General features: G+C 39.6%; 1 protein-coding gene across 5 annotated transcripts in view; it reads left to right on the top strand.

Moving 5' to 3' along the window:
- Window positions 1-12,015, top strand: part of HDAC11 (histone deacetylase 11) — an 80,372-nt gene that overhangs the window by 54,373 nt on the left and 13,984 nt on the right. Inside the window, exons 9-10 of one of the 5 annotated variants that reach the window (XM_024208796.3) lie at window positions 3,487-3,665; window positions 7,485-7,670. In XM_024208796.3, the coding sequence (XP_024064564.1) occupies window positions 3,487-3,665; window positions 7,485-7,670 (365 nt within the window). Of the gene's footprint in view, window positions 1-3,486; window positions 3,666-5,186; window positions 5,261-7,484; window positions 8,910-12,015 lie in introns of those variants that run through there. The other 4 variants (XM_029913069.1, XM_024208795.3, XM_024208797.2 and 1 more) reach the window with 4 other exon arrangements.

Below are 12,015 nucleotides of genomic sequence, written 5' to 3'. Positions count from 1 at the left end.
CCGGTACAGGGACTCGGCAGTGAGGCTGCACCTGACCCTGACACAGTGCAAGAGGTGGGCCTGCCCCAGAAACACCCCGGGGTCATGCCCCTCTGCACCAGGTGTGGGTGGGCAGGCTCAGTCCAGCAGGAGGGGCTTAGTGTGGAGGGATCCAGGTGTGGGATGAGAGATTTCTGTGTGGGGCAATCTGGATACGGGAGACTCAGTGGGAGATCTGGATGCACAGAAGCTCGTTGGGGGGTTCTTGGTGCAGGGGCAATGGGAGTCTGCAGTGGATCCAGGTAAAGGTGGTTGGTGCTTGGGGGGTCTTGGCGGGGGGGGGTGGCGGTCTGGGTGTGGGCGGCTCAGTGGGAGGGTCTGGGTGCTGGGGGAGTGGGGCTTGATGGGGTGAGGGTCCAGGTGCAGCTGGTTGGGGCTCAGTGGGGTGGGGGTCTGGGTGTGGGGGGCTTATCGGAAGGGTCCACGCGTAGGGCTTGTCAGAATGAGGGTTTGATGGGCCTGCTTAATGGGGGAGCCCCAGCTGCTGCCAAGGGGATCACGCATGCCGGGTTTCCACTTCCCCCCCATGATTCCCCTATCCCCTTTTCTTCTCCATCCCCCACCCCTCACTTCCACATTCCCCTCTCCCTGCCCTATTCTCCCCACCCCCTTACCCAGCCCCACCATGGGCACTCAGTGCTGCACAGAAAACGGGAAGGCTCCCAGCACACAGAAGGGGAGCACGACTGGCACTAGGACCCAGGAGGAGGTGTTCAGCTGCAGAGTCAGCGGAGCTGAGACACAGCCTCCTTCAGCTGGGCGGCTCTGCTCTTGGGGGTAGTGGCACATAACCCCGTGTGCCCCCCATGCCTCGCCTCTGTTTGGAGGGGGGAAATCCCCACCAAAAAACTTCACTCATGGTTGCCCCCCACCCTCGCGCGGCTTCCCTTTGCTTCCCTGCCATTTTCTGTAGGGAAACGCAGGAAATTTGTGGGGAGGGGGGGCATTCTCTGCAGGCGCACAGAATTCCCCCAGGACTTGTATGGTCCCTGTTACTGTAGTATCTGAGTGCCTTGCAGTCTTGATTGTATTTATCTTCACAACACCCCGATGAGGTTGGAAAGAGCTGTTATCCCAGTTGTACAGTTGGGGAACCAAGTCACCAAGATGCTAAGTGATTTGCCCAAGGTCACACAAGAAGTCTGTGGAGGAACAGGGACTTGGACCTGGCTCTTCCTAGACTCATGCCCTGAGCATCCTTCGTTGTCCTGGTGACTCCTCCCTCTTTTACTCTCTGCTCTCTTTGCAGGCTCCCTCACCCCACTGTGATTCTGGTGTGATGCAGTGGGGAGGAATAGGAGGCCGGCACTGCTACTACTTAGCTCTAATCCCAAGGGAGCAGCCATGATATGAGGGAGACAGGATCAATGAAATTACTAAGAAATTTGGGAGAGAAAGTGTTGACGAAAAGGAGTGGGGAGGGATTGGACCGTTGTGAGAAGAGGGCCAGTGTGAAAGATTGGGGGAGAAAAGTCAGAGAGAGACAATGAGGAAGGGGGCAGGGGAGAGAGAAAGCAGGTGTGAGAGAGAAAAGAAGGAAAGGAAACACTTCAGGGACAGATAAGGAAAAGATAGTCTTGTGGCTGATGTAGAAGACTCCAGGTCAGGACCACTGTGTTAATTGGTGCTGGAACTAAGGGTGCTGGGGAGTGCTGCTGCTCTCCCTGGCTTGAAGTGGTTTCTGTCATGTACAAGGTTTACAGTTGGGTTCAATGGCTCTCCACACTCCCACTATACAAATTGTTCCAGCGCCCCTGACTGGGTTCCAGTCTCAGTTCTGGTGTTAAGTCAATGTGCGACTTTAAAACAGTCATGCCACCTCTTTTTGCCTCCATTTCCCTTTTGTAAAATGGGACTATTGATAGCAGCCTACCTTAAGATCCATAGAAGTATTAGCATTAATTTCTTATTAGAGAGAGAGAGTTTGAACCAGAAAAACCTTGCATGTTAACACTCCCAAAAATGTCACTTTAGCTACTTTGAACTTGGCAACTATACACAGTAAGCAATTAAACATTGTAATCTTAGGTTGTGTTTGCTGAAGATGAGGATATGGTACCTGAGAGCTGTGGGATATGGGTCCATGATTGTCAGAACTGACATTTAATGGTTTAATCAGAACAACACTTATCTTTCTTTCTCTACTAAGTGTTTCCCTCCACTTTTTAAACTCCATCCAGCTATCGTATTGTTTCCCCTGAACGTGAGCTAAGTATTGTCCGTAGTTTTATGCAGGAGAACAGCTGTGCATAATTTTATGAATATTTATGTAACAACAAGAGCAGAAATCATGAAGAATAATATCAAACAAAGGAAGCAGAAGTATGAAAGGAGTAAAAGAAAGATGGAAAGACACAGAACTGCAAAGCTGGATGAGGACTGGAATGCAACAATGAGCCTCATGAAGATTATTAGGACAAATTATTATCTATCATTATAATTTTTGTTTATATTCAGTGGATCTAGAAGCCCCAGTGTGTTTTGTACAGCACCTACACGATAATGAGCCACAGTCCCTACCCTGAAGGAAGTCTGAAATGGATTTGATTTGTCTATTTGTATTTTAATGTATTTGTAAGTTATTCAAAACTCTCTTTCTGTGCACATAGCTAGGCTATGGAACCTTTTGTGTCCTTTCTCTTACCCTCATCCACCATCCGGCATTTCTTCCGATGCTTTGCTCCACCCATTTGTAGTTATTTGACTTCAGTTAGGCCCCACTCTCTGCGGGGGCAGACCCATACAAAACCCTGCTGACATCAAAATAATCAATTAGCATGAATTAGTGTTTGCCAACACACCTGATTACAAGATAAGGATATTTGAAGGTAAGCAGTTTTGGGCATCCATACAGCACTTTGCACAGAGGGACTCTGATTCTGATTGTAGCCTCTGGGTGCTGCTGTAATACAAATAAATATTAATAATTTATCTTAATGATCTTTGTCTAACCAGCCTTTCATGCCAGCACTTGTCCTGCACTGCAATTAAATTTTCTTTACATCTTTCTTTTACTACTTTCAGGCTTTTGTGTCTTTTGTCAGTTTGGTGATATTTTTACTGATTTCCTTCCCAGTTGTTGAATATTTATGGGATAAATATAAATGGAGATTACTTTTATTCAATAATAGTCCCTCTGTATTATGTTCTCTTTTATTCATCATGTCTGATTTTTTTTCTTTTAAATGTAAAAATGTTCCCAGGTTGTAGTGTTTAATTTAGCTGCAGCTTTTTTTTTGTTGGAGATGGGGTGGGGGGAGAAGGGGGAAGAAAGGTTGCTAAAATGTTTTTAAGTTAAAATCTTATGAAATTATGTATATTTTCAAAATGTTCATAAATTGTAATATTTATGCTTTTCATCTTGCTTCTGTCTGAATCTTGCTTTTTCCTTCACAGCATGGTCATTTGTTTCTTTGATTCAGTATCATTAAACCAATTTTTTTTTAGGAGCCATAAAGCGGAAGGTTGAATTGGACTGGGGTACAGAGGACACAGAATATCTTCAGAAGGTACAAACACATGTGGAAGGGGCATTAAATGAATCAAGGCCAGACATCATCATTTATAACGCTGGAACTGATATCTTGGATGGTGATCCACTGGGAGGTCTTGCTATTTCACCTCAGGTTTGTATAACAATACAATATCTACAGACTTTACTGGGATTTTTCCCCCCAGTGAATACCAGTATCAATGACTGGATTCACCACAACTTTGCCCCCTTACCTCCGAGACTTTGGAACCTCCCCAGAAGCTAATCACATCCTCCCAGCTGATGGTTCTTTTCTGCTGAAACCTAACATCACGCTATTCCCTGATCTTGAGCTTCCCCTCCCTCTTGTCTTGTCTTTCCTCCCTTAGTCCCCAGGAAAGGACAGACATAGCAACTGCAGTTTTGTAAGTTATCTTTTTCTAGCACTTAACTCATTAGCTGTCCTTGTTCTTGGCCCATAGCTTGCAAAACCTTAAGTGCAGGCAATAGGGAAGGAAAAAAAGAATAAGTTGATATGTGTATTGGTCCTTCCTGCTGAATGTTTTCAGATTTCATAGAAATGTAGGGCTGGATGGGACCTTGAGAAGTCATCAAGTCCAGCCCCCTGCTCTGAGTCAGCACTAAGCAAACCTAGACCATCCCTGCCAGGTGTTTGTACAACCTGTTCATAAAAACCTCCAATGATGGGCATTCCTCAGCCTCCCTGGAAGCCTGTTCCAGAGCTTAAGTACCCTTAGAATTGGAAAGTTTTTCCTAATATCTGACCTAAACCACCCTTGTTGCAGATTAAGCCATTTACTACTTGTCCTGTCCTCAGTGGACATGGAGAACAGTTGATCACAGGCCACTTTGTAACAGCCCGTAGCAGTCTTCATCCCTCTCTGCCAGTGCTGCCACAGTCAGCAAGTAAAGAGCCTGCAGAAGCTGGTGGGAGAGGATGGAGCCAGGCAATTAACTAACTGCTGCCAGCAATGTTGTGGCTTAGCTTCTGGCACAGTTCCCCTTTGGATCCACGCTTTGTCCTGAGTAGGATGAGGCAGTTCTAAATGTCTGTAGATCTGCCCTGAATACATCCTTGCTGATAACATGCAACAAATATTGTTTTATATACGTTTGTCTTAGGAAATTTTCTAATGAATCCGATCCTGAGCTCTGAGAAATCAGCTAAAATACTTTAGGATACAGCCATTTCAGAAGAAGCTTGAATAATGACATAGCATGCGATGGGGTTGGTGTTTAGTTGTCTGAGTGATGATGCTCATTTTCCATTGTCATCGATGATAGAAGAGAAGCTCAGTATTAATGCTGAATTGATAAATTTGCAAAGTGTTAAGCAAGCAAACAGTCATCAGAATAGTTCTTATTCTTAACTATTCTCTGATGTAAATATATATATATATTTCATTTAAAACTATTCTTCTTGAAATGGGAACCAAGATTAGCAAAGGAGAATTTTAGCTCAAAGTGTTTGGACTCTGGTAAGAATATTTTCTACTCGAAATGTTTGAATTAAACTCCCAGTTGTAAACAAAATACGGATAATATTATGCTTAAAGCACATAAATGAGTATCTGGAGATCTAGGTTCTATTTTTGGCTGTGTGACTTCTTGTGTGATATTGAACAAGCTATTTAATAGTCTTTCTGTGCCTCAGTTTCCCCATATTTAAGATATGGATTATTCCTTTGTGTGAGAACATAAGAACGGCCATACTGGGTCAGACCAAAGGTCCATCTAGCCCAGTATCCTGTCTTCCAACAGTGGCCAATGCCAGGTGTCCCAGAGGGAATGAAGAGAACAGGTAATCATCAAGTGATCCATCCCCTGTCGCCCATTCCCAGCTTCTGGCAAAAAGAGGCTAGGGACACCATCCCTGCCCATCCTGGCTAATAGCCATTGATGGACCTATCCTCCATGAATTTATCTAGTTCTTTTTTGAACCCTGTTATAGTCTTGACCTTCACAACATCCTCTTGCAAGGAATTCCACAGGCTGACTGTGTGTTGTGTGAAGAAATACTTCCTTTTGTTTGTTTTAAATCTGCTGCCTATTAATTTCATTTGGTGGCCTCTAGTTCTTGTGTTCTGAGGAGTAAATAACACTTCCTTATTTACTTTCTCCACACCAGTCATGATTTTATAGACCTCTATCATATCCCCCCTTAGTTGTGTCTTTTCCAAGCTGAAAAATCCCAGTCTTATTAATCTCTCCTCATACAGCAGCTGTTCCATACCCCTAATCATTTTTGTTGATGATTAGGTTTAATTCACTCATGTTAGTAAAGCACTTTGACATCCTTGGATGGAAAATGCTCTAGCCGTGCAAAGATTGTTGTTCCTTTTTAGATTTCTGTGAATCACAGAATCATAGCTATTAGGTTATGTAGCCCATCCTTCTGCAAGTTCAGAATTTTTCATTATAGTATATTTTTCTACATCTGAGTCCAGTCTGTTCTAAAATGTACAATTTGCTGAAGCTTCTACTATTTCACTTAAGAATCTGCTACACAGGAGTTGTTGCTGATGTTCATCCTAAATTTTTAATCTTAATTTCATTTCACTATTCCTAGTTAAACCCTTTGTCCTTGTACAGTACCATTTAAACAAACTAACAAACAAACAAAAAATCTTTAGACAGATTTAAAAAAATAGTTAAAATAGACACATTTAAATATTCATTTTCACCCTTTTTTCATTTTTCTAATTTTCCCCCCGGTATTTTTCCCTGATGCATTTATAAGGGATCTTCTTATTTTTCTTAACCCCTTTGTCTTGCACAGACTCATTTTATATCTGTTTGGCTGCTTCTTTCCTCACGGTTGTGATTTTCAATATTCTTGTTTAGTTCCTTTCCCCTTCTCTATTTATAGTAATTTTTTAACCTTTTGATTTCTGAACAGTCCATTGTGAAGCTACATTTCTTACTGTTGTTATTGTCTTGGAGAGGAGTTGTAGTGGGTTTTACTATGTGTCTTTTAGGATTGTCCTTACTTTGTCCATATATGTGGATTTTAATATGTTTTCTCATTAAGTAATTCTGTATTCCCTTTTTCTTCAAAGGTGGTTTCTTGAACCTAATAAACTTTACTTCTCTGTTGCATGTAGTAAAGAATGGGTATTCTTTACTGTGCTGAGTTCAGTGACAGTATAGAAGTTCTTGATCACTAGTCTGTCCTATTAGTCTCATGTTTTAGAACGTTCCCCTCTGTTAGTAAGAAATAGATCTGGAGTGGTGCTCTTGTTGGATTCTCTACTGTCAGGATCATGAAGTACCCCATTCAACTGCACAGTACGTAGATAGGTTCTTATAGTAGTAATATTGTACCCTTTTTAAAGGACGAGGAAAGCTGATCTTGTGATTAAGACACAGGACTTGGACTCGAGATCTGGGTTGAGTTCCTGGTTCTACTAGGAATGTCTTATGTGATCATGGGCAAGTCGCTTGATCCTAAGCATGCTGAAGTTAAGTATGTGCTTGCATGCCTTTCTGAATCAGGGCTATTATGTCTTAGTCTCAGTTCTCTATCTGTGAAATGGGGATAATGCTTCATTTTTCCACCCCTTTTCTGTGATGTCTAAGTTTTCTGTGCAAGAACTATCTTACTATGAGTCTGTACACTACCTAGCACAATGGGGCTCCAATCTGTTGTGACCTCTACTCACCACTGTAATACAAATAATAAATAGTCTTTGAAAAGTTCGTGTATAGAAAGCCAAAGCATACTGTTTGATACACTACTAGAGGGATATTTAAATAATTTAAATAATTATTTAACAGATTTTCATTGTATTCCTCTTAGAAAATCAAACATATAGATCACATAATGGTAATTTCTTATGTATATAAGGCCATAAAAGCATAAGCTACAGGCTACAAAATCCATACCAGTAAAAATAAAACTAAGTGACATTCATATCATTTCACTTTGTTTTTCATTTTTGTAAATATTCAGGGAATTGTTAAAAGAGATGAAGCGGTATTCAGGGCTGCCAGAAGCCACAGAATTCCTATCTTGATGGTGACATCTGGAGGCTATCAGAAGAGGACAGCACGGATAATTGCTGATTCCATTCTTAATTTGCACAACCTGGGGCTTATTGACAAGGAGCTAGCAACCAGTGAAGCTAAAAACCCCAAGGTAGAACTGATGATTAGAGAATCTATTTTAGATTTAACTAACCTGTCATTGCAGTAAGACAGTACTGTTTTAGAAAGAAAATTCACTAATTGTATAGTGTTTATATATATAGGAACAAAAAGTCTCCCCAGCTCTGTCAGGGTTAATATAATATAACATGAGAGAAAGATTTATTTGCCTATAAAACATTAACAAAGTAGAGATACTAGCTAGTCCCAGAATGATTGCAAGTGTCTAACTTGCTTCTGAAGCACTTTTGAGTAGCTATGGTATGAAAGGCAGCAGATCTTTGAGAATTAATTTAGAGATATACTCAAGAGCAGTGTATTTTTGTTTATAATATATAGTATAACTAGCTTTAATTGTTTCTCTTATTTTTATGGAAAGTCTACTGTGTTATTGAAAGGGTTGTACGGGTAGGCTCTAAAGACTGTCCCAGGCCACTTAGTAATGGTGCAGTTGTTTCAGTAGATGGGAGGAGGGAAATGTTAAGCCCAGAGTAGAACGATTTGAATGAGAGGGCTTCTCAATAATTGCAAGGACAATAAAAATGCAAATTGAATTGTTTTTGTGCTGTACCTACATTTTCTGGATTTTGATAGTACATTTTGGAAATGTACATAAGTAGATGAGATAAAGACTAGCAGAGAAAGAAGCAGTATTGAGAAAGAGAGGAACAGACAAGAGAGGTGTGAAGGGTAATGTGACAGTTGTGACAATGTGCATGTAGTTTGGGCAGAATTTTCCACAATATCCTAGTAACGCAAATTGTGCACTTTGGCACATTTTATTGTAACATTAGAGAACCATGTTGATCCAAACAATTGTCAGAAATATTTCCCCCATTCAATAATTCATAATACTTCTCTGTATATTTATTATTCCTGTAATAATAATGAGGATCGTGCAACACTATTTGGTAAATGTTCTGCTCTAAGTTCAGTACCTCTGGTTAATCTGACATCAGCAGATAATTCAAAATGTTAAAGAATCACAATCTCTCACATTTACATGCACTGGAAATCTTTCCAAAAAAATAAGTGAATTTAGAATTCAGTACAATAGTGATCAAGAATTTATTATCCAAAAATAAAAATTACCGAGTGATCATTTGAAAATCAGGGGTGATAATTTGAATTAATTATAAACTATTGAGTTTCCCCTCTTACTGTATATATTACTATCAGATCATTTTTATTAATAAATTGTTTAGCTACATTCTTTGCAATAAGTATGGACACTGCTGTCAGCCTTTTCTGTCAAGAAAAGATAAAAATAATTCTGCATTATTTTTAATTATTTTCTAGCCCATGTTTAAGTTTGGTACTGGGAAGTAATTAACAAAAATATATCTACTTGTATGTCCATTAAACCATTCCTAATGCATTTGTAAAAAGAGAGATGGAAAATAGATTAAACATTACTGGATGTTGCAAATTATTGGAATTAAAGGAATGATATTTTACTTTTTAAAATGAAGGGATAGAGAGATAGTTGTGCAATTCATCTCTAGTTATTGATTCAGTGCTAATATTTGTATAAAAGTTCTTATGAGTAATACTGAGAAAAATGGTCAATTGTTTGACTTCTTAAACCATACCATCTTATAAAGTAAATGAATTAGTTTATATTTTACTCCCTTTTCTCATACTGACTAAAATCTTCTCTCTAAACAAACTACAAATTTGAATAAGAAATATTCAGGTCCTATAATATGCAAATGAGGGCCAAGGGATTGGTTCTTCAACTCTGTTTCCTGTCTCTTTAAAAATAAGGGCTTTAACAAAAGAATGGTGAATAGTCAACATTTTTGCATCCTCAGACAGTCAATAAAGAACTTTAATTTAAAAAAATGATATAATTTGAAAAGGTTACCTCTGAGGCATCTCTAAGGGCTGGTCCACACTAAGCCCCCAGTTCGAACTAAGATACGCAACTTCAGCTACGTGAATAACGTAGCTGAAGTCGAAGTATCTTAGTTCGAACTTAAAGGTACTTACCGCGGGTCCACACGCTGCAGGCAGGCTCCCCCGTCAACTCCGCCTACTCCTCTCGCGGAGCAGGATTACCGGCGTCGACAGCGAGCACTTCCGGGATTGATTTATCGTGTCTAGACAAGACACGATAAATCGATCCCAGAAGATCGATTGCTTGCCGCCGAACCAGCGGGTAAGTATAGACGTACCCTAAGAGTTACACATGGTTTTCAGAAGTACAGCGGCCCTCTTACCATTATTATTGGATAGTGTAACAGTAGGCAGCTGGTTTTTGTTCTATTACAGTCTTGCACTTTTCACTTGCTCAAAGATTTGGCAGTAGACATAGCAGTAAGATACTGTCACTGATAGTAAACAAAATCACATACTAATTCAGAGGTAAATATACTGTGAAATATCTAAATAAGGCTTACTTTATTACTGAGATATATTGACTACAAAATCTTGAAATCGGGCTTTCTTGGAATGCCATGAATTGTCAACAAAATAATTTATTCAGTGGAGAATTGGGTGCACCTATTAAATGTAAAGAATTTGATCTTTGTATTAAATACAGTCTATGGCATAGGATCATAGTTTTCTAAGTAGTATAAATATTTTGGAGAAGCCATTTTTCTTTGCCTTCTAAATGTTCACTTATATAGTGCTGGTTTCATGACATGAGTAGGGTTTCTGTCTTCACATGAAGGATGTCAACTTTTTTCTCTTAGTGATAGAATCAGCATGTAAAGTACTTAAGTAATGTTTAGTTGTAATTGAAATACTTACCTCAGTTAACACTAGTTCTCAGACTCTTGAGTCTGCTAGTTATAGAAAATTGTACAACTCGCTATAAATATTTGCTTTAAAATCTATTTGGCACACTGCACTAATGTTGAGTTACAACAATGTTATTAAAAAGCACTTTTAAAATTCTTACTGTAAGAATATTCAAAGTACTATTAAAATGTTGAGATTTATTTTTACTGATGTATTACTTAAAAATGTTCCTATACTTTCTTATAATTTTTATAAAATTACAGATTACATTTGTATCAAGCTAAAACACTGTAATAGTGCCATATGGTCTTTTCAAAACGTGTTCTGTTTGTGTTTAATATATTTATATTACTCTCTTGGTGGAAATTAAAATGATGTTGAATAATGTTGACTGACTTTTCCTCCTGTACTCTTCTTTCTTTTCCCTTCCCCTTTTCACATTTAGTATATATAGAAATCTCAGCAAAATAAACTCAGTATCAGCCTTAAAGAAGTTTGGAAGTTAATTTCATCACGTTGCTTTAAAAATCAAAAGGAAATAGCTTAGGGTGAGATTTTCAAAAGAGGAAAGGGTGAGCCTGCAGGGAAGCCATACCCATAATGATGTGGTCCCATTCAGTGTCCCTAAATCACTTAGATCTTAGACATGTAGCACACTCTTGATCTATCCAAATCTTTGGGTACTTACCTTTCATGTAAACAGCACACAAATAACTTTTTCTCCATAAGCAGTCCCTTTGACCACAGTGGAACTACTGACAAGAGTAATGTTCTCAAATGCATAAATATTGACTTCTGAAATAGAGTAGTCTAGTCTGAGAATCATATACCTGATCCTGCAAACACTAACGCATGTGCTTAACTTTACATGGATGACACATCCCATTATACTGTACCCAAGTATTTGCAGGATTGGTCCCATAGTTAGCCCACAGCAAACACTCATTGGCATTTTGGCATTTTTACTACTAGCTTTCAAAAATGGAAGCAGTATGTTTTCTCTCTCATATCTTAGAAAAACCCTAATGGAATGTATTTGGTAGAACCACCGAACTGCTATGAGAGATGTCAAGATTTAAAGGCACTTTTTCATTAATGTGGAAGAAAATGATGTTAAATGGTCTTGTGGCTAAGCCACAGGATGAAATTTAGTTGATTCTGGGGCAGAGTCTACCACTGACTTTCTGTGTGACCTAAACAAGTCACTTAATTGTTATGGCCCAAAGGTATTTAGGCACATAACTCCCGTTGATTTCAGTGGTAGTTAGGAGCCTATATCTTTGAGGATCTGAGCCTATGTATCTAAGTTTTCCTGTCCACAAAGTGGAAATTTTATTTACATCACAGGTGTGTTGTGAGGATAAAAGAACTGGCTCATAACTTTTCTATATCTGTGCTGGAAGGAAGCACTCCGTGCATGGGTCTCCCTCAGCTTGTGCCAACCAGGGGAACTGAAGTTAGCTCCATGGGTCCAACAGCCACACAGTAGGAGTGGGCGAAAACGGGGCAAGTTGGAGGAGTGTCACACAACTATTCCTCTATTTGGTACTTTGGAGTTGAGTCATTAAAGCTGATACAGCCCAAGGTTC

Source organism: Terrapene carolina, unplaced genomic scaffold (genome assembly GCF_002925995.2).
Source record: "Terrapene carolina triunguis isolate 2854851 unplaced genomic scaffold, T_m_triunguis-2.0 Scaffold439, whole genome shotgun sequence".
Classification (NCBI taxonomy): Eukaryota; Metazoa; Chordata; order Testudines; family Emydidae; genus Terrapene; species Terrapene triunguis.
This window is presented reverse-complemented; position numbering and strand designations above follow the sequence as displayed.